We start from the raw sequence: 22859 nt of genomic DNA, 5'->3' as shown, positions 1-22859 counted from the left end.
TTAATTTAAAACTGTCTCCCCTTATCCTGTCACTATCTGTCTGCGTAGAAACTCTCTCACTCTTTTTCATAAGCCACCATCAGCACCACGATGACCAAAATTCTCCCCTATGTATGTACACAGTAAAAGGAATTAATATTCATTGACTACATGTTATCTAGTTTTCATAATAATTAGTATTCTGTCTTCTGTCAGTTAATGAGCCTCTAGCTGCCCACGCTAATTAGGCTGCATGCTCAGTCTTTCTTTTCAGTCAGTGTTTTCTTAAATTGGTGGCTGTGAGTTGATGGCCATGGTCTGCCTCTGCAGGAATGGCCTTTTACCCTGCAGGAGCTGATTCAGCAGAGTTGCTGCATTGGCTTTATCAGCTTGTTCCTTTCCTCAGGGGTTCTGCCAAATGTCCTTGTGCCCATAAATTCTGCATTCTTTGTGTCCACCATCAGTGGTGTATCCTTGTTCCCAAGCCTTGCTGACCTGCCCTGTGTCTGAGGTCACTGAAGCCTATCAGGCCCTACACCTCGAGACGGCAACTCAACCAAGAAGTCACCTGCCTTTCCAAGGCCTGGCCATCACTTCCAGCTTGTTGGCTGGTTTTTGTTACCGGGCCAAAATCTCCCTTCCTGCCGATTAAGCCTGAAAGCGCACAAAGACCAAACACCAAAGAAAGCCTTTTCCTAAATTTCCACACATTCCGTTTCCCAGCAAGGGGGTTGGCTGGAGGGGATGGACTACATTTCCCATGAGGCTGTGCGGGACGCGGGAGAAACGCGTCACTCTCTGCGGTCGCGGAAGGCGCCCGGCGCGGCCGCAGCATGGCGGCTGTGCGGGCGCTGCGGGTGGCGGTGCGGCAGAGGTCGGGACTCGGCCCCGCGGGGCTCAGGGCGCTGTGGGGCGGCCGCAGGTACAACAGGGCACAGGGTGGCTCTGGGGGTGGCTTCTGGCCTTGTCCGCATGCTGGGCTTGCACCGGGCCGTGGCTCTCTGGAGGTCGTTTAGCCCGGCACCGCCTGAGCAAAGCCCGCAGGGTTTGTCTATGGCTTTGGAATGTCCCTAGGGAAGGAGACTCCACAGGTTTTCTGGGCAAGCAGCGCCCACCGATGTGCACTGCTGGTGAGGGTGCAGTGGTGCAGGGCTGGAGCCTTTAGAACTGTTACTGCTTTTGTTAGGAGTGGGAAGAGAGGGATTTAGCGGGAATGAAAACCGTCTTCTCTGTAACATTTTGCGTGGAACCACCTATAGGTTATTGACTAGATTGGGGCATATGAGAAGGCAAAATCTTTTTACTTAAAAACTAGTAATGATTTTTTTTACGTATGGGCACTGATTTTTTTTCTGTAGTAGTGGTTATTTTCTGATATGCTTGTTATTCACAGCAAATTAGAAAACGGAGCTGTAACAGAAAAGAAGTAACTAATCTTGTTAAAATACTGTTTTCACTCAGACCCGTGATAGAAGATGGGTGGGTGGTTGCTCTGCGGAGGCAGCCTGTGTGGGGAGCAGCACTCGGGGAAGGCCTGTGCACTTCTGTCCCACAGACCTGATGAGTCCATGGGATGTGTGGAGTGTCTGGATTGAGTGGTTTAAAACACCGTGAATACAAAAATGCTCTGACTATGTCTTGAGTAGCCTGAGGCTGAAAATGTGTTCTGGTGCCAGCAGGAAGGAGGAAAGAGCCGTGGAAGCAGCCGGAGCGGTTCCTGAGCAGGAGGAGAGGAGCGAGCCCAGCCTGATGCAGCCCCCGCCCCGCCGCCGGAGCTTCGTCCCGCCCGAGGACCTGCAGAGCTGCCTGGAGTCCCACGTCCGGGAGGTGTTCGGGCCCTCTGTTCCCCAGGACTGGCAGCAAGCTCCGCTGCAGGAGAAGCGGCTGAAGCACCGCCTGCTGGCCGGGCTGGCGGCGGAGCTGGGACTCGCCGTCCCCAACTCGCAGCTGCACCGCATGCGCCGCGCCGGGGACGTGCTGGGCTTCTACCGCAGCCCCGTGAGCGGCGGCAGCAAGATGGATGAACTCGCAGCCGCAGAGCTGCCCCCGAACCTGAAAATCGTCTGGCAGCAGTGAGTCCCCCCCACGTAGCATCCCTGTGCCTGGCCGGGGTGAGAGCTGTGAATTTCAGTTCACTGAAATCACTCAGTAATGGTGAAGTCTCCAACAGCACTATAAAATAAGCTGCTGTCGAGGCATCTTGCTGAATTCTCCAATGTCTGTTAAGGGCCTTGTTTTTTAAGTTTTTTCGGGTTTTAGATTTTCTTCGCATCTAAGAGGTGATGCAGATCTGCTTTTAATCATATGTAGTCAGGATGATAAGAAAATAAACAGTCCGAGAAATGCATAGTATTTTATGAGTGTTTTCTATAAAACAAGTTGTTTACAATGAGTTTGAGAGTCTGTGTGATTTTTCTGGGAGTGGTCCAGAAATGTCCTGGTTATACCACTCCAAGCCTTGAACCCTTGCTCCCTTGTTTCTTTTCAGTGTGCAGGTGCACGAAGCACACTCAGGCACTGCTGCTTTTGTGTGTTACAGCGCTCAGTTTCTTAACTGAGCAAACTTCTCAAGTGCTGCTTTCTTTTCAGAAGCTCTGAAGAAATTTAAGAAATGCTTTCTTTTCTCCTTTTGACTCTTGGAGAATTACAGAATAGTGTAAGTGTGCAGCTACGTGTTCCACTACGGGGTGAGCTGGGGTGAGTGCCCTGGGGATGTTTCACTGATCACCATGGAAGGCTGAATGCTCACAAATCCCTCCCCTGCAGCTTCTGGGAAAGCACAGTGTGACAAATGGCTAACTCTGTCATCTTGTTGGCTTCAGAGGCTGTTTGGGAACAGTGAATTGGAAGTTACTTTTTCATGAAATTACCTCCTTCCATCAAAACCACAGATAGCTGCACTTCCTTGTTTAATCTTTAGCACTGTCTGACAAAACACTTCCAGTTGTAGCTGCACTTTGTGCTCATTCCCCTTTCTGTGTCTCTCCCAGGATGTGACTTTGATAGCTCATGTAATATGATCAGAACAGAGTGAAATACGACTGGGAACTGGGACAGGCAAGGAAGGAGCTCACAGCAGCTTGCCTCGTGTTTTGCTGTGTCTGAGTTGAGTCAAACTGCCATTTCCCTGATCTCAGACGTTTCCAGTCCCTTGGAGGCGCAGACCCCGTGCTTCCATCAGCACAGGAAGTACAAGGGAAGAGGATCACACATGGGTGTCTGAAATGCAAAGCATTTTACTGCTTGTAACAAACTGAAAAAGCAGAAATCTGAAATGACATCAAAGTCTTGCACACAGCACCTGGGCCATGGAAGGGCAAAACTTCTAGATGCTTAATCACTTTATCCCTGGGCTTTTAAAAGTTTGTCACTTCAGTTGAATTGAATTATAAATGAAAAAATAGATGCCCTGCCCATACATCTTTCTTTGTTTTAGGCCAGACCAGTAGTGAAGATCAGAAGAAAGTGTGCAAATGCCAGCTTGGGAGAGTATTTCGTAATAAAATGACTCAGAACAGATTTTTCCCTTTGGAACTTGGATTACAGCTGCAGTGAGGAACCCAGAACACTCAGCAAAGGCTCCTCATGGGCACAGAAAGCATGGCCCCAGTCTGATCCTTGTATTCCTAAGCCAGATGCAGACATCAGTAGAGTCAGGAGAAGGAAGAAACACCACATGACCAGACACAGACATTCCAGGTTTTCTTTGTGTCATAGGGAAATGAAAGACTGGCTCACGTTTGCTTTTTTAATAATTTTTTTTTTGCTTCTGTTTTGGAAAAAATATACAAAAAAAAAAGCCAAGAAGAACCAACATGGAAATGTGAGGTAAACATTCCAGTAAAAGTACAGAGGCTCCATTCTTTAAAGGAGACACACAGCAGTTATCACCATGCTAGAAGAATGAGATGCAGGAAAATCCTAGAAACAGTGAAAAATCATTTAAGGAAGCCTTTGCCCTAGTTCTAACCATTGTAAACAGGCTTTTTTTTGTTGTTCTTCCCATCCCCAACCCACACTTAGTTGTCTTTAATTGTAATATAGCAGTTTTAATATAAATTCTGTATGGCAGAATTTACAAAAAGAAAATGCAGACTGCTACTACAGACTCAGCTTCTTTCTTTCTGTCTTTCTGTATTTCTTTCTTTCTTTCTGTCTTTTCTTGTCTTTCCTTTCTTTTTTTTTTTCTTGGCTTATCAAAGCCCCTTAGGAAAAGAAACATATTTTGGGCAGCAAAACTGGCTTCTTGGCCATGCCAATTTGAATGCCAAGGAATGCCACCCTGGTGAAGGAGTGGTGCCACTTTTCCTTTGCACCAGTGTCACTAGTTACCCCACAAATCTATGATGAAATGATGAAACACTTAAAGCGCAGCCTCAGCCCCGCAGTGGTGGCTGTATATCCCCATAGTCAATTCCTGAAGCCAGGTTTCACTGGGAGCTTTAGCTGGGCCTCGGGGAGGAATGAGGATCTAGGGAGATGATATAGTCAGCTCACATGCTATCAGCTACTACTATAAATTTTGATGTTCAGTCTGTCTATACTGCAGACCGAGGATGTTGTTTTAGTCATTCTTCAGTAACTGGCACAATCACCCACACCAGAACAATCAGGCTTTGATTCAGTGAGGTCCTTAAGGACATGCTTCTAGTCTGGGAACTGAAGTCCTTCAAGTCCCAGGGAACACTTAAGTAGCTCAGTGAATCAAGGATGGATTTTTGTTTCTTGTTGATAGTATCATTCAGGTTAGATTCCCGATCACTGTTATTATAATATGAATTAAATGTATGCAATTACTTCAGATCCATGCTGAGTTTACTCAGATGAGAATCTGACCCAGCACTTCTTATGGTAAGAAAAGGTAAAAGTGAATTTTTTTTCCCCCCAAGATATATAAATTCAAAACTGAGAAGAAAAAAAATTGTGTACAAATATCACATAACAACATCAACAATTCCATAGATGTAGTTCCTCAGTGCACACTTTAAACAAGAAAAGGGTTTTTTTTGTTCTTTTTCTGTTTTGCTTTTAAAGTCTGGCATAATAATATTAAAGCTGACAAAAAATCAGGGCAAGCTACATCACTTCCTCATACAAAAAAAGTACAAAACATTAGCCTCTAACTAGACATAACATAATACTGGTCATCACAGTTAGACATTTAGTAACTGTGTGTCTTGGAGTGTTTTACTGGAGGGTAGTAAAAAATAGCTTCGGCTGCTGATCTTCCATCTCAGGTTACTTCAGTCATAGAGGCAGAGTGGTTCTGCAGAGAGGAAAAGGCAAACACATGAATGTTTGTGTACAGCAGTCTGGCACTGACATACTCTACTAGTGTGGAAGAACCCTCAGTTATAAGAAAAAGCAGTGGGAAAAACCCTCGCTCACAAAACCTGCATTGTAGATGTATGGTCAACATTTATAATTTAAGAAAATTACCTTGTTGATTTCTGGTGGACACCAACAGTTAAAGTTCAGACCCTACCTGCACTTCGCAGTCCAGTAGCTATAAACAGCTGACTGGACAAAATGTTTCTCACAGGTCATGAATATTTTCACCTGCTCAGCCCTACACAACACAATGTGGATATATAAGTAGCACTTGGTTTCTGAACTATAACCCCATCAAGAGCACATATAATGCACACAGTTCTGCAGATTTAGTGGAAAGTCTTCCAGTAAACCTTTGCATAATCAAAATTGACTCTTCAATTAAGCAAAGTATTTCCAGACATTAGTGACTGTATTTTTCCCCTTTTCTTTAAATTCCTCTTTTTAATTCCTTTTTTATTTCACAAAGAGTTTAACAAAAGTCACTATTGGTCTTGCCACACATCATGTATGACAGCCCATCTAATAAAGGAAGTACAATTTAAAGACCAAATAAATTACACCAGTGTATTTCAGATAACTCATCAACTACAGTTTATCCTTGTTCCCAGAATTTTTTGGCAGCTTCCACTTCCTTGTCTGTTTTCAAAGGACTGGATATGATGCAGTTATGCCAACATAAGCCATTTAAATTTAGTAGTTTCAACAGAAACACTGTCAATGTTGATATTCCCACTAGCTATTTTTTTGCAGGCTTGAAAGAATGCTAATAATTTTTCTTCTGATGAATTAAGAGATAGAAAAAGGTATATGATGTCTTCCTACTCTAGAAGATACTGTACAGTAATAAGGACAAGAAACCTAATCTCTGTAATATTTTTGAGGACAGACTAGTTTATCTTCAGGAAAGAGTAAATCCTTCGCACATCCCAAAAAGTTTTCTGGAATGTAAATAGGCAGAATTATTTTACTTTTCTCTCAGTTTTCTATTCTTCTAAGCAAAAATTTGTGAGGCATGTGAAATCCTACTTCTTTAGCTATGGACATATATGGGGGCAGAACATCTACAGTGTTTGATAGTTTCAGGGATTAATGCCTCAAAACAAACTCTGCTGTGATGCAGATTCACTCTGTTCAATGGGCTTGAAATGAGGCATGTGTGGTCAGGTAAAAAACTACTTTTTTACTCTGATGCAAGAGAAAATATGCTTGGTGATGGTCTGGATAGGAGATTTACAGTACCTGTGCACTCAGTGTCTCCAGAGGACTTTCCACCCTGGGAAAAGCCATTAGTGGCATTCCTCGTGGGTCTTCAGGCTTCGGTTTAGAAGGAGCTGCATGACTGCCCTTAAAGTTATGGACAACACATATCCCCTGTGCAATGCAGGAAAAAAACAAGGTGAGGTCAGTGTGTTCCCTCCCTAGGAAAAACCTGGAGGGGGAATGAATTACCCACGTGGGGCACAACTGAAAGAATTTAACCTGGGTTTGGATTCAAGGCATTATCTGTGTCAGCCCTGGGCTGCAGTGTGGTCACTGGCATGGCTGGGCACGATGGATTGCCTCGGTGATGAACCATTCTCAGCCCTCTTACATTTCACACTGGCCACAGCAGAGACCCCCATCTATGCCTTATCCTCCCAGAACCACAGACTACCCAAATGATGTCCTTTACTGGCCAAATACTCCCTTCAGACTCTGACTTTGTAATTTCCAAACCACAGCTCTGTGGATGGTTTTACCTCCCTCACATCTGGATGACACCATTTAGCACCATTCCTGCACGCTTCCAGCACCACTGCTGTGGTGTTTATCCCACAGATCCTTCCCTTATGCATGACCAGACTCACAGCACCCATATGGTGATGGTGATGCCAGTAAGAGCAACCATGCACAGGAGCAGGCAGCTTGAGGACATGGAAAAAAGAAAGTACACAGGAGCTGCTGACATGTTTTCTGGTGGAGTGATTTCTTGCTGGCTGTCCCCCTTCACTGCCACAGACCCGAGCAAGAAGCGGGCTGCAACCTGGGTGGGTCCTGTGCCAGCAGGATCTGTGCCAGGGATCTTACAGCACCCCTCTGGGGAGACCCCTTCCACCACTCTGAAATTCAGCTTGTGACACTTGCAGGGTGCCAGAAGGTCTGCAAGGTCAAAATACAGCTGGGGACGGGCTGTCACTGCCACCAACAGGCGCTGGGAGCACAGACACTGTCCTGGCCTGATGAATGGGGCAGCTGCCTCTTAAATTGCATGGGTGAGATTTAAACTGCCCTTCCCAGCAGGAACCAGACAAATTATTCACATTAAAGTCAAGGAGATTCAGGTCAGAGGCTGTAGACATCTTTTTATCTGAAATGAGCGCGGGAATAAATGACATTTGAAGGTTTGTTGATGCTTTTTCAAGTACAGAATAGAAAAAAAAAATCAGTGACAGGACAATCGAGATTTAAGGGATCTTTGAAACCTAATCCCTCCTGATTACAGGGATAAAGTGTCTGTTGCTATGCAGTGGATAGTTTTGAAGCATATTTTGATTAAATGGGACCAGGCACATTTCTTGGTAATAGTGAGAGTGACCTGGACTGCTTGCTGTATGAGTAAATCCTCAGCAAGAGAACTCTCACCAAACAAAACATTTAAACCACACAGCCCACAGGAGAGCCGGTTACACTCAGAGTCTGGAGAGATGCTCTTCCTGGATTCTGTGGGAAGACCTTTGATATATTTTAGTATATTTGTGAGGGGGCAACAATTTCAGCTTGTCTCTAAGAGCTGCAAAGGGAGGTAGTTTTATCTCCAAGGGAATTTACCCTGACCTTCCCTTCTACTGCACTTCTTTTATGGGCCAAAACAAAATGGAGAACCAGGATCACAGCTCAGAGCCCCAGAAACACCCTGTACCTCACATTTTTGCCAAATTCAAGGCACACAGAGGGGTTTTGCAACACAAAGAAGGAGTCTCACGCACACCCTCCTTTTGATATTGAAATCTACACCACCTTTTGCAGCATTTTCCAGGACAGATCAAGTAAGAACATTGAGAGTAATTCAGATAATTAAAATATATAAAATGTACAAATGCTACCAAATGCATACCAATTAGTATAAACCTCATTTCTTATTAGGATTTTCTTTGATAATACTTTTAATTAGATGGAGTTATAATTAGATCTTGCAGGCTACAAGTAATTACAATATTTTTGGGTGGGTTTTTTTTGTTGTTTTTTTTCCCCACTGTGATATATTTAAAGGGAACACAGAAGGACTGATGGACTTACCAGAAACAAGGCTACAGCACTCCCCAGGATGAAGCCTGCAATCACATCCGAACAGTGGTTTCGATACTCAGACACTCGATTTAGCCCAGTGAGGAAGGCAGCACACAGGGTTCCCAGACACAGCACGGGCTTGGCTAGCCTGCTACTCTTTGTTTTAATTGTGCTTGTGATGTACATCTGTGGGAAAGGGCAAACCAAACATAAAAAGGGGTTCCACCAGAAATGCATCTTTCTTTCCCACCCGGACAAATCCTAAATCAGCAAAGATGTGACAAACCCCCTGTTTCATTAAAAAAAAAAGAAAAAGGCACTGGAAAATGGAGGAAGATGTTTCAGGTAATTCAGAGAAAAATTTTAGGAGTACAAACCCAATACTGTTAAATGATGTGAAATATCCTCTTGCATTTACATACTGGACCTTTTCTGAGCAGTTATGCACAGGCTCAGCTCCACTGATTTTGTGCAAGCACCAGTTCATATGGTGGCAAACACGCACTCTGTATGCACACAACTAAATGTTGCCAAGGGACTCAGGAGTTCATGCTTATAGTCCTGCAGAAAGTGTAATGTGCATAAGATGGAGTGCTAGAATCTGTATGAACTAACTGCTCCAGTTTCCTAGATGGTTTTAAGTTTAAGGAACAGAGAACACTGAGAGAAACCATTCCAGCCATTTCCCCTGCAGGATGAAAGGAAACACACAGTGTGAAAGAGATTTCTTTCAAAACAAAGTTGATTTTGAGAATGCAGTTCCAGAGCAAGAAGTTTCATTGCTTCCAAATATTTTTTAACGAGCCCCACATGATTCTGGGAGTTTATTGGGAATTTTCTTAGTACATTCTGACAGAGAGTTAAAAACATGTGGCTCACAGTTAGCAGCCTGTCATTAGTGCCAGAGCCACAAAATAACAAAGATGAAGCAAACTGAGCCTGATGGCAGAGCAATTCATTAAAATCCTTTTCAGACAACAAGTATGTAAGCCTGCGTGGTTTCCAAAGCTTTGCTAATTTGAGATGTTGCTGCTTGCTTTGTTTTTCACACCTGAACCTGGCTGCAGCAATACCTTTTGACAGATAACAGTGAGCACTAGGCGGCAGCCTTGCCCCAGCCTCGGCTGGCAGGTTAAGCTGCGCCTATCACCCAAACTCACATTAAGGTTCTTTGGAAACAATAGGGAAAAAAATCAAATCACTGCCACTGCGTGAATAATTACCACCCACCCTTTCACCCTATGCACTCCTTCTACTCAATTCAGTCGAGCAATAGGGAGCCCGATTGCTTTCCTGCTCCCCACCGAAGCACCGCTGCTGTTCGCAGCGTTCCAAGGAAAACCCATCACCTCTTTAAGGTAAGAATGCAGTCCTGCTGTGCCAGCTGTGAAACACAGCTGCAGGGAACAGCCCACACGTGCTTATCTCCTTACAGGTATGAGATGAAGCTGGATCTTTGGGTTGCCCACATGGGAGGGCTCTCTTTGTCACAGATGGGAACTATCTGTAATTGGAGTTTCACATGTCTCGGCAATAAAATGTAAACTTGTAGTAAAAAGAACATTTTTAGCGAGGAGGGTAATCAACGACGCGAACAGATTGCTGAGGGAAATCTGTTAAACCCTCGTGAGGTGGGTTTGAAACAAGACAAACTGTTTTCCAGAAGGTGGGCTCCGGCTCATCCCTAAGTCACACGCTATGATCAGAAATAACTGGGAGAGCTTCTCCACTCTGATCTCACTTCCCAAGCGCTGCAGCTTGATCTTTAGTGTCCAGGCCCAAAAGCCAAGATATTATTTTAGTATTCCCCCAGTGTTTACCCACATTTAGAGCATGGTTTCAGAGCTCTGTGCAAAAGACCAAAATCTCAGTCAAAGCCACTTACATTTGGTTTCCTACATACAGCAAATGCTTTTGAAAATGTCCCATAATGCCATCCATAGAGTAAATTTATTTACAAAACTCTAAATGTTGAAACCAGAGAGGACGAAAGACATTAATATAAAATCATGTCCAGAACATACTAAAAAATAAACTACACATAATTTAACTATGAATTTTATCAGTTCAGCTTTTTTGCTGTGATCTTGTCAGTAGACTCAAGCAATGTATTCAGCAATATGCAGTGTGTGTGATAGCAGCATTTATCCCATGTGATTCCTCTCCCATCTTTTTCAGAGAGACAAAATCATAGATAAGGAGGGTTTTTTGTCTGCAAGTTTAAAATTGACATATACATTTTTATATGTATATGCAAATATATGCATGTATTTAGAGCACATTGTCTTTAATGAGAAAGGCTGAGTGGAAGAAATCTGTCTTGTCCCTTCAGCAGAAAGTGAGGAGATTTGTGACAGTGTATTTTCCTTAGAGAATTCAAAATTTCATACCAGAATTACAAAAGTCTATGTCCTAGAAGTTTCTGTGGCCAATATTTTCTTTTGCCATAGAGATTCCTGCAGTAAAAGAGAAGCAGAGCCTTTGACAACAAAGCTCAGTGCAGCTGCTCATGGTGCCAAGGCCTTGAATTGATCAGAGTTCCAGCAGGCATTTGCTGTAGTGTCCTCTGCTATTCAGCATTTCCAAAACTTGGAGGACTCATGTCTGGGAGCAGAGACCCAGAGAAGCTGACTTTGGTCATGGGGTGGGTTGTGGTGCCTGCACTACGAGCTGGGAAATGCTCATTAAGCCTCGGCCTTGACAAACTGCACCTGGACTAAGCCCATGTTGAGAGTCTCAGAGACACTGTCTGTTCCCAAGATCTAACAGGCGTCTGACAAGCACCTGTTTTTTAATGAACAGCCTTGGCAACTTATTTTTCTTGTCAGAATAACAACCCAAGTGGCTGTTATCCTATTTTTCTTCAGCAAACCTTCAAAGGAAGTTACTGACTGAAATTGTGGCTATGGTGGAAAATTCCCACTCTCCTGGAGTCATCTAAACAAGGCCCTAAAGTGAGATCTTTTTCTGCTCTTGACTCCCAGAAGATAAGAGGGTAATGTGTATGTCTCAAGCACAGATAAATGGATGGCCATGAAGCCAGCCAAGATCTGTTGGAAATAACAGACAAGAATTGTTTTGGAATAACCAAGGATTGCTGTTATTAACATGGCCATGAGAAATATCAAGTTTTGGCTGGAGAAGAGGGGCCAGAGATAGGGCATTTTTCTGTGACAAACAACCACAACATAGCACAGGAAATGGACATGGACTACAGGGTGGGATTAAAACTACCCAAGACCCCTGAAGCCCTCCACCCACTTCCAGAAAGACTGGGAGAATGGACTGCACATGATGATTAATTAACAGAGAAAGTGGAAAACACATCTTTGGGGTGAGGAAACCTGCCCATAAAGAGGCATCCCCCCAAGCCCAGGCAGTGCCCCCAGGACCCTGTACATCTCATGGGCTAGGCCAGTGCAGATGGATTGATGCTGAAACCAGGATTGACATCCTACCAGCTGGATTCATGCTGGAGCCAGGAATGGTGCTGTCTTTTTCTAACAATTTCTTTTTAATTTGAAAAAGAACTTAAATTCATGTGAGTGCATAGCAGCTTGCACTAGGTACAGTACTGCCATCTCTTCCTGGGAGACTGATAAAACTTCTTTAGATGATATTCTTATTTTCTTATAAGTATGGAAGCCCGGGCTGCCAGTCCTTTTCTCTTTCCCCTACTTTAGGCAGACAAGATTAATTTCCACCTGCAGAGATCACAGAAGTGATGCTTTGGGTTTTCCTCAGCTTCTTTAGAAGGTGACAAAGAAAAGTCTAGTTGATTAAATATAAACCCCAGATTATAAAAAGCCAAAAACAAACACCAAAACCCCACAAAGCCAACACCAGTGGGAATGTTTTCAGTAGCAGACTAATGAACAAGTGAGACACCTGCACAGGATATTTGAGGTTCAGTGAAGGGAGAAGACTTCCAGATCTCATAAGACATTTTATAAAATGAGAACCATTCTCCAGCCTCCTTATGTTGTACCTGTTCTATTTTTCTTACTCCATGGCTCAATTCTCCAGCTTTATGCAAAACATGACTATTACTAAGCAAATAACCTGTGTTTTATGTTCAGTAGGCCATATTATTATGCATATTAGAATCAGCAAGAGACTTCTCAAAAATCTGTGCAGAGCACAGTTATTAAGCAAAGCTGGATACGAACAATGAATTTCTTGTGCAATGCTCATGTTATTCTCAGCTGACAGACAAAGAAAAGACAAGAAAACACATTTCTAGTTCTAAAAGGTGACTTCAGGCGGAGAGCTGGGCTGAAATTGGACTGTGGGCTGAAATGCTTTAACAGCAAACTTTCATGACCTTATGGCTCAGAAAGAGTTCCGTGTCCTGGCTCTATCTGTCATCTTCCAATGTGAGAAGTGCCGGCCCATAGCAGAAACTCCTGGAAAACTAGATCTCAGAAATACTAAACTACTTGGGGCTTAGGCTCAGGAAGAAAAACAGAGTTACCCCTCAGCTGTAGAAGTCAGCCTGTTGTAGGAAATTTGCCCTCCTAGGAAACAAAGGATGCTGGGCAGGGAAAGTCCATGAAAGGATGTAATTAGCTTAGGACAGAACCAGGACTAAGCCTGGAACCCTGGAACTTCCACCTGAGAGTTTATCATGGTGCAAACAGCTGCCAGAACCATGCTGAGTATATTGTGGGCTTCATTTCACACAGGGTTGCACATTGTTCAGAAGTAATGTGCACAAAATTTTACATGCTTTCCAAATATTTCCCAACAAATCCTGATCAAAGGAGTTACAGTTTATTTCTCCATCGTTATTCACACAACATGCAGTGCCAACAGATGGATATTGAAACAGCAGTGGGTGGACTCTTAATTTTAGACGTAATAATGTGGTGCTTCATTTATCTGCTACCAAGAGCACTGGGCAAAATACTCAGTAAATACCCTGTCTTTAATAATTGTAAGGCTTTTCTTGCATACTTATAACCAGCAGACAGATTCTGACACAACTCTGAGTCAAGCTATAGGGAGAGAAAAGATAGGTTAATGCATTTTGAGATCAGAACCAGGTTAAGTCTTTGGATCTTTATGGCAAAACCAGCAAGGTTTTCTGTTTTGTTAGTAAGATTCTTGGATCAGTTTTTAAAAATCACAGAAACTTTATCCAGAGAACTCAAAGGAGCAGTGGATCTGTTTCATCAGACTTCATAATTTCCTTCCTGTCTGCATGGCAGTGTCACCTTGTCAGTGTGTCAGCTGGGGTGCATTTCTCTGTGATAACAACAAAATTCTGACTTTTATTAGAACCCTCGTTGCAATGTGAGTTCAGGTCCTAAACAAGGGAAGCAAAATTCAGCCTAAGTTCAGACCTCTATTGAAAGGGCACAATTTAAATTTTAAATGTTCAACAACACATGGCATGTGAACAAATGTAGCAACCCAGAAGCTGTTTAAGGATCAGCTTCATTTTAATGCTCATGAGACAGTGGCAGGGAGAAGAGAAAATTGAATTAGAAGGTCAGCAGCAAAGGCAAGTTTAGGACCTCATGCCTCCACGTGCAGTGCCTCAAAATCAATGAGCACTTCATTTACTTATACAAGGATTGGTAAAATGGAGAGGGAAGAGGATCTCCCCCTACTGATAAAGAAAAAAGCTGCCCCCAAAACAACCCTCTTTTTCTCGAAAAATCCATTGCAAGGAAAATGCCCCATCTAGAAAACACAGAAACCTCTCACGCGAGCCGGCAGTCACACTGTCACCCACCGTGGCGTATAAAGCTGAGTAGATGCTCAGAGCAGCATGTTTGGATGGAAAGGATCTCCTGGCCTTCTCAATCACCTCCACATCCCCTGTGCAGATGTTGCCATTGTTGATGAACTGGTGGTGGGCCCGGCAGTCGCTGCCGGTGTAGTTGGGTTTGCAGACGGTCAGGAAGTAGGGAGCCAAGTTCCCGGTCACAACCTGGCCGGCATTTACAAAGATGTCAGTGGCAAAAAGTCCAAATGCAAACACGCCTGTGAGGAAAGGTCAAAAATGGTGGTTATTCAAACAGTGGTTATTCAAACAAGTTTGGACAGTGTCACTACACCTGAGAGGGAGAGACATAGTGTCATGTACTTATAGCAAATAGTGTGATGTACTTATAATAAATCTGTGACAAAAAAGTGGGATTTCTGCACCTGAAAGAGCAGTGTTGTGCTGAAACACAATACTTCTCTTATCTAGGATTTAGTACCTTTTGGATTTTGACTATTTGCCACCCTTATGGTGAAAATTTACAATCCTGACCTAGCAATACTTGGCATGTACTTTTGGAAGCAACCCAATGCTTTCTTTGCTCTGGAAGACAGCTGTAATTCGGCTCATGTCACCAGGAGCACATAACCTGTGAGATGAAGCATTCACTTCAATGCAGGAACTTTTCCAGGGTTGTGAAGCATCTCTTGATCAATACTGCAGTTGTCACATCCTCCACTGACTCCCCTTGAGTGTTATCAATACCTGCTACAGCTGCTATGAACATATGAGGATCTTTCAGATGCGTGTAATGCCTACATACCAAAGGTTCAGAAGAGCAGGTTTGCAAAATTACCAAACTCAAATGTTCTGAAAGATTAAATTGGCTCTCCTCTTCCCCTTCTCATCACTAAGGTTGATTAAAGGTCGTTCTATATTCTAAAAACATAGAACAAATAAATACTGAGTTCTGATATAGGGATATTGAGGGTCATGCAAGTTTTCTTTCTCCCTTCTGTAGCTCTGTAAGCAAAAGTCATTAAATTATAAATTATCCAAGATTGCTTTGTATTTAAATATGACTGAGAGCTGGAGCTCGAGGGAAATCATCTTAGGAAAGCTGTGATAAAATCTTAAGAGCTGGCACCACCATGACGGTAACATCTTCACTGCTTATCTATTCTGAGTTTAAAAAACAGATTAAAAGGCTGCTCTAGTCTCAGACACAAAAAATATGAGGACTCAAAATAATGCATCATGTACCTACAGTAACAGACAATTAAACTGTGACTAAAATGGACTTGTTGTACAAGTGTTGAGTGGGGTTTGCCTGTGCCAGTCAGTCAGAGAGATGGTTTGGTGTCACTGTGGCACAGATCCCTTGCTGGGGCACTGATGGGAAGAGCCCTTCCCTTGGGAAACAGCCTGGAGGGGCTGCAGGACTGCAGAGCTGCCCCTCCTCACCATCCTTGCCCAAGGTCAGCGAGGAGCAGCACACAGGAGGATGATTCTGGAGCCTGAATGTATTACCATTCTTCATGTATGTTTGTTTTTATTTATTATTAATGAACTGGTATGTGATCATGGATTTAAAAAGCTGGTGGTGGCCAAAGAAGGAGGCTGCCTTCCTCTGGCTTTAGACTGCAGGACTGGCCCCTGCCTTTTCAATGATGTGACAGTTTCCCTCCCATTTATCTTGCTAAGTGTGCTTGAAAGGAGAGCACAGAGGCTGCTCCTTTATTTCCTTTATCCCTCTGGTGATATTTCAAGTCCATGGTTTTCCACAGCCATCAGGAACTTCTCACTTACATTAGTCAGTGCACAAGCAAGTTCAAAGTAAAGAGGCAGAAAGGTATAATTTAACCCTGGTGAAACAGCTGAAGTTATGACAGAGAAGAATCTTGTTTTATATACAGCACTCTGTCAAAAGTTTAATTTTTTTTGGCACAGCTTGCTTTAAATAGCAACTTTCTGATGTGCTGTGCAAATTACAGGGAGTACAGCAAGGATTATTACCCAGCCTTTACAATAATTAGAGGAAATGTAAGTGTCAGGCAGTCTGGTTCATGCTCTTTATCGTGTACTTACATGCCAAAAACCAAGACATTTCAGGAAAAAGTCACGAGCTACACAAAATTATTTCAATCTCTAGGAAGTGCATATATACAAAGGTACTTCTCTCCATTAAGAAAAGAAGTTTCGACACTTGCATTTTCTTAATATTTGGTGGCACAGAAAGTGGCTGCCCAAACTGCAGAGGCCTGCAGTGACCTGGAGAAGGGCAGAGCAAGCCATGGCTGAAACCTTTGTCACGTTCTGGCTGTGGTGCAGCTCCTCTCTTGCAGCTCTGCCAAGCTGAGCTCTGTGTAAATCACAGCCCTGGGCAGCAATGGGTCTGGCTGGCAGGGATGTGACTCTCGCAGGCTGATTGCACCTCAGCTCTCTTGGAGCAAGGGTTGGCTGTAATTGATTTAAAGGCTGTAATGCCAGTGTGCCTGGGCAGCGCTGGACAGTCCCCTGATGGTTTTTGCACCTCAGGAATCCATCTGTTCAATGGATTTGTTCAATGACCTACAGCAGCTAAACTAACTGACCAAAATGCAGGGATGTGATTGCCAGCTTTTCAGAGGCAGACAAATTGCTCTGAAAGGCTTCATGGGAAGGGCAAACAGCCCCAGCTCTTCAGGGTCAAACAGCTCACATCCCTGATATAATGTCAGAGAGAAAGAATGGGAAAAGACATGTCTATTCCAGACCCTGGCACCCAGGTGTAATGGGAGGTGGTGCCATCCTGCTCAGCAGCAAAGTGCTTTTTTTCAGTGTGCTCACTCTGGGCCAGAAAACCTGGGGATGAACTGTAGTGCAGAACTTGGCACATGCTGAGAAAGGATGGGAACAGTGCAAGCCACATGGGAAGCAGACCTACAGCTGCTCACTAGCAGAAAGGATGAAGGTTAATTGCAATTACACGAAGCCAATCTTTCCCCTCAGCCCCTTTCCCCACTCCTGTCACACAGTCTGGCTGCAAAAAGAGGCCTTAAAGAAGAAGCAGAAGCAATGTCTGGAAACTTCTATGTCTCTCCCAACTTCTCATTGTACTGACTACTCTCAACTTGTGTCTCTGGAGCAGAAGGAGGTGCCTAGAAGACAAAACAATAAGCAGAAAGTAACTGGGAGAGATACCAGCTTAGACCAGATATAAGAGGGAGGCTGTACTCCCTGCTACTCTCTCAGCTGCTCCAGAGTCCAAGAAAACAGAGATCAGATAGATTTTAACATATCTTTACCTCCACTGAGAAAGACCTTAGACAAATTAAATGTTCAAGCCAGAAAAAAAAAAAAAAGAAAAAGAACAAACAAGGAAAGTCCTGTTAAAAAATGCAGAGGATGGATGAGGTGAAGGTTGACTTTCCCATGTCATCTCAACTACCTGAACTAACACTTGCCTTGGCAGAAAAGTCTAAGTATTTAGCAGCTTCAATTTTGAATGCTTCATTTTTAATTTCTCCACTTACACATCCCTCTAAATAACTGTCAGAAAGTCCTAAATGAACCCCTGGTGTCTGGGCTCTGACCCACATCCTATTCCCATACTCTGTCTCCTATCAAGCTCCTCCTGTGGCAGTTCATCAGTGTTGCCACCTCCAGCTCTATGGCTTTTTCTAACAGAGGCAGCTGCCCTGAAGAAGAATCCAGCTCTTCTCACTCACTGTAGCCTCAGTAGAACCCCCTGTCCTCCCTGCAATTCATGTTCAAGCTCTCTTCTTCCTCCCTGGTTCTATGTAACATCAGTCACTGCAGCTGCTTGTTGTCTCTGTGGAAACTCTCGCCATTAGAGGCATTTAAAATGCCACTGATTTGGCACAAATCACCACCACAACAAAAATCAACAAAACCCCCCTTGGGACTTGAAGAAGAGCAGCTCAAAAGACATTGGGAAGAGACAAGTGAGAAGCCAGTGGGTGGAAATAAGAATCAGGAAGTAGAAGGCTTTATTAAGGAAAAATCATGAAACCCTTAAATAAAGTGACAAAAGAAACAATGGACTGAAGGGTTCATGAGACATCAGAAGCTGAGCTCCTCAGTAACATATCATCATGTTTTCTACCAAGGATATCTATTTAGGCACTCCTCTCTGTTCCAATTATCTGAATTTGTCACTCCTAACCTAACTTGCCTCTAAAGTGTTCATTTTTCACATGCACACTCATACTCACCTAACCCCTTTCCCACCCCTCTGTTTTCTAAGGAAGATTGAAGTTTCATTGGAGAGTGTCCCTGGAAGGACTCAGGGCTCTATGGGAGTGCTGATCCTCAGCCCATTTTTGAATGTTTTGCTGTAAGAATCCTGTGCATCCAATAAAGCCATACATTTATAGTCCTGTGACTCAGACTCTGCTAAACCACCCTTCATTTAATCTTAAAGGGTGTGCAAAAAGAGGCCTGTATCATTAATCCATTTTACATCAGGAGGGATGGGGATTGCAGGGGACTTTATTGTCCTGTTGCCATGGCATCAGGAACAGGCTCAACATCAGGCTTCTGAGCACTCATAACCTCATTCTAGGACTGGCTATGGTCTTCCACTGAAAACCCCACAAACCTCACTAATCCAGGGATCTAAAACCTCCAGAGTCTGACCATGCCAGAAGAAATTCAGTTCCCATTGCAAAAGTCCTCTGGAGGCTCAAGACTCCTCCTGACAGATGTACAGGGTATCTTCCTTCCTCACTGCTTTCACAACCACCAGTTTTCATGGAGGCAGCTGCCAGCTCAGAGCCTGGCACCAAGGAGAACTGTGAGGGCTGATGTGTCCCCAGCACAGTGACCTGTTCCTCTTTGATATTCTTCACTGATAACATCTACAGTTGTTCAAGCAGTTTAGGTTTGGGGCAACACCCCAAATTCAGCTCGAGGCCCATGGAAAGGCAGCCAATTAATAACAGAACATGCACTATTTCACAGTGAACTTCAGAGGCAAGGCAGGCAGAAGGACAAGGTCAGGTAAGCTGTCTCGAGCAGCTGCTCAGGGAATTGACATCAGAGCTCTGGGGCATATCTACCCTGTTACAATAAACTCAATGTGTGTATAAACCTTGTAAACCTTTATTTGCCGAACTAAAATCTCAATTTGCTGAAATAAAGCCCTAATTTAATTATTTAGCTGCCCACTGTGAAGTGTCACCATGCTTTAGATTAAGTTGTCAACAGAAGCTGATCTGTGCCATTTGTTAATTATGCGCATCCGAAGTCAAAGCCACTGGTAACAAGCTGATGAAGCATGCTGAATTTCTAGATATCTCAACTAGAAAGGGGCTACTTGCATGTTATCAGGGCTTTGCAGGTAGACAACTTAATCACATGGATTAGAAACCTAATATAATGAAATGCAACACAATACACACCATACTCACCCCGTCAGATTGGGTCAGGGAGGTCTGAGTCCCTGATCCTGCGGGTATGATAGCAGCTGCACATAAAAAGACTGAAACCTTGACTGAAACCATTCTCTAAAATATTTTATAACCTCTATTTGCAATACAAAGGATTAAGTAGAACACAGACGCAAATGCAAGGCGTCTGTTAACAAGGCAATGCTAACAAAGTGCTGAATGTGAAATTACAAGACAGAATGAATAAATATACAAAAGGCTGTGTATGCTCAAGCTGGGAGAAAGGGAGAAGAGGCAGAGGCCCAGGAAACAGCCACCCTTAACAATTAGTTTCTCAAAGGTTCAGCACATAAACAGCAAGTTTTGGCATCAAAAATTGATGACAGAACTGCTGGGAAGGGTGGGGAGAGGAGGGAGGAGGGAGGATGTGCCTAAAGTAAAGCAGTGCAGCAGCAATATATTATAAAAACTGTTCTGAAGCAATTCCACATCACTAGTTTGACCTCAAAACCTTAAAAAAAGAAAAGCAGCTGTAAAAGATAAAGAGGAAGATGGAGAAAATTGAAGCATACATCAAAGTCTGATGTTTCCAAGCTAAGCCAGCTTTTTTTCACTGATAAAGTAAGTGTTTTTCTAAATATAGGGAACATAGCAGGTTTCACCAATCTAGGCTGTGATGCAGGAATTGATATACACTGCAGCAAGGTGAGAGGCAGTCTTTTGCCACAAAAGCAAATGTCAATCAGCTTGAAGGATTCCTGTCTGGGCCAGGAAGCAAGAAGAAATTGTGGCTCTGCTTCGTGTAGACAAAGTATCGGGGAGAGATTTAATACAAAGCTCAACATTCAGAGTCTCGACTAAACTCAGGAGGGGAGGCTCTTAGAAACAGACGTGCTGAGACCTTGAGAAAAACAAGGAGAGAATCAACAGAGAGCACAGTAAACAAGATAGGGAAAAAAAAAAAAAAAACAGAGACGAAACATGGGGTTTGTTAGCATTCCAGAAAAGCTGTTGGTTTTTTGTTTTGCTCTGCTTTCAAAGTGCAAAAAAGTCCTTAATTCTGTGTGCATGAAGGAAAGAGCAGAAAAGCTCAAATCTAGCAACCAGAAGATCCAACGGAGATTACAAGAGTTCTTGTATTTCACAGGACCAAACGACAGCTTAAAGTTTCCCTTTTTGTGTCTCTTTTCTTGCAAAATATAAATGAACATTCAGTGAAGTATGTACAGCTTTCTTCTTGTTTTGTGGAAAGCACATTTAGACTACAATTCTTAAAATTGTCTTAAAATTCCCATCTCTTCCCAGCAACTTCCATTTCAGAGTTGGGGGGATGGAGAAAAAGCCTCTTTGCACTCCTAAAATTTGGGACTGGCAACTGTCAAAGTTCTCCATGATGTGCCTTGCAGGGTCAGACGTTTAGTGTTCATTTTTTCTGGCACATGAGAACTAAGACACATTGCAGGATATTTCCCATTCTTTGGAATAATATAAACTGTAATGCCTTACAAGGCAATTTTCCAAGGGGTTAAGTAACTGCTTTTTGCAGGTACTCATAAAGACTAGCTCAAACCTCTTGGTACCAAAACTAAATTGGCAGAAAACTTTTTTTGCAACAAGGCAGATTGCTTGGTAGGGAAGATAACTTGCAAGAGAACTTAGTTAATCGACTCTGTAACTTTTGGCCCTAAAGTTTATCAAGAGAAGGCACACAAAGAGAAATCCATGTACAAGCAACCTAGTTGTCTTTGCACAGCCAAGCACTTGGGAAGCTTCGTTTTGGAGTGGGGTAAGTATGGAGCTAACTTCCCTGGATCATCCAGGCAGGGCACAGCTGCATGCCCTGTTTTCAAAACACAGGTGAAATGAAAAACGAAGAAACATGCAGTTATCTTCAGTTCCTTTCATAAATTATTTCATCCAACAAATTCTACTTCTCTCATTTCACTACAGAGGCAGGGAAGAAGTTTCAGAAGAAAACAACCACACAGTGTAGTTTAAGACAAGGCAAAGACTTCTAGCCTTTTCTAATAATATTAACTTCATTTTTCTCAGAAAAACAAAAACACAGCTGGCAAAGCCAAGAATCATTTCCCTAGCATGGTTTATGTCCCACTACTTTCTGGGAGTCCACTGTATCATTGCTACCCGCTTCTTTTCCACCAGAAGAGAAACAACAACATGTTTAAGAATAAAGCCAACTGTGAGGAAACATACTGAGCAAGAACTCAACCTCCATGGTCTAAGGACTTCTAGTGCTGACCCCACAGGCACGAGTGCTTGATTGGGACTTTGCAACATGCCAAATGTGCTGGAACAGTCAAAAAGCCCTGAGTGGCCCAGTGGACACTGGTACACTGCTTCTCTCTTAATGGCAGTCTGCTGCCATATCAATATATCCCGGAGGTTATGTGGAGTTCAAGGATGTTTTCCTCCTAACTGGATTTCTGTGTCTTTCTGTTCCCCCCAGCAGCACACAGACCAGGCCCAAGTAACAAAACACAGGTGGTTTGCTTCCCCCTCTCTGGTGGCAGAAGGCACACTTCACTCCCTGCCTTCCATGCCTAAAGCAGAAGGCACAGAGAGAGCTGAAGGAGAAGGAGAACCATGGTTCCTCCTCCTTTGCAGCACGCATTTGCTGATGACAAATATGCCAGCGCCTTCAGCTCCGTGCTCTGAGGAAGCATCCCTGCTTGCAGCCAGGGTTGTGCTCCATGGAAGCAGCACAACATCTGCCACAGCCACAGCAGACATCTTCATTCCAGGTAAAGCTCAGAAATTAGGCAGTGACGGGGAAGAAGCGCCCCAGATACTTCCAGCTTTTTCCCCCCATTGCTTATTCTAAGTCAGACCATGAATGTGGGCTCAGCTCTCTGCGAGAGGCAGTGTGTGAGGAGGGTGCTTCACTTCTGGGAGTGCACAAGGAAGGCAGTGCTGTGATGGCAAAGCCCCTCTTGGCCAGTGGGGAGCATTCTGAGGAGCCACTGGCCCATGCCATCAGCCAGACATCCCATCCCACTCATGACCTTGGGACTCATCAACACTGTGAAGAAGGTAAAGCGGTTTGCAAGCACCATAAAAAGCATCTTCCTAATGGTTTATTGACAGAACTTCATTTCTCAGCAATTAACTCAATGAAAGCTCTAAGAAAAAGCAAATACAATGAAAATAATATT

General features: G+C 43.6%; 2 protein-coding genes across 4 annotated transcripts in view; one reads left to right on the top strand and one right to left on the bottom strand.

The window, feature by feature from the left end:
• Nucleotides 1-766: 766 nt before the first annotated feature.
• On the top strand, nucleotides 767-2326 carry LOC135459714 (large ribosomal subunit protein mL50-like). Of its 2 annotated transcripts, none has more exons than XM_064736004.1 (2): nucleotides 767-901; nucleotides 1659-2326. In XM_064736004.1, exons 1-2 carry the CDS (start codon nucleotides 813-815, stop codon nucleotides 2053-2055), a joined length of 486 nt encoding a protein of 161 aa, XP_064592074.1. In that variant the 5' UTR covers nucleotides 767-812; the 3' UTR covers nucleotides 2056-2326. The 2 variants fall into 2 exon arrangements, with proteins under 2 accessions (XP_064592074.1, XP_064592073.1); XM_064736003.1 differs by having other exon boundaries at nucleotides 1656-2326.
• A 1392-nt stretch (nucleotides 2327-3718) lies between these two features.
• PLPPR1 (phospholipid phosphatase related 1) overlaps nucleotides 3719-22859 on the bottom strand; it is a 120297-nt gene continuing 101156 nt past the window's right edge. For both annotated transcript variants that reach the window (XM_064735429.1, XM_064735430.1), the window contains exons 5-8: nucleotides 14321-14571; nucleotides 8590-8766; nucleotides 6553-6684; nucleotides 3719-5245 (exon numbers count right to left, since the gene is read on the bottom strand). In XM_064735429.1, the coding sequence (XP_064591499.1) occupies nucleotides 5213-5245; nucleotides 6553-6684; nucleotides 8590-8766; nucleotides 14321-14571 (593 nt within the window). In that variant the 3' untranslated portion in view covers nucleotides 3719-5212. The remainder of the gene's footprint in view (nucleotides 5246-6552; nucleotides 6685-8589; nucleotides 8767-14320; nucleotides 14572-22859) is intronic.

Source organism: Zonotrichia leucophrys, chromosome Z, assembly GCF_028769735.1.
Source record: "Zonotrichia leucophrys gambelii isolate GWCS_2022_RI chromosome Z, RI_Zleu_2.0, whole genome shotgun sequence".
NCBI lineage: Eukaryota > Metazoa > Chordata > Aves > Passeriformes > Passerellidae > Zonotrichia > Zonotrichia leucophrys.
The sequence above is the reverse complement of the archived record's forward strand: the minus strand, read 5'-3'. Positions and strand labels throughout refer to the sequence as shown.

What these genes read in the sequence shown, in the direction of transcription:
- LOC135459714 (XM_064736003.1), top strand. Translation starts at nt 813, where the DNA reads ATGGCGGCTGTGCGGGCGCTGCGGGTGGCGGTGCGGCAGAGGTCGGGA. An exon ending in GCGCTGTGGGGCGGCCGCAG is followed by an intron (nt 902 to 1,655) that starts GTACAACAGGGC and finishes TTCTGGTGCCAG; the next exon opens with CAGGAAGGAGGAAAGAGCCG.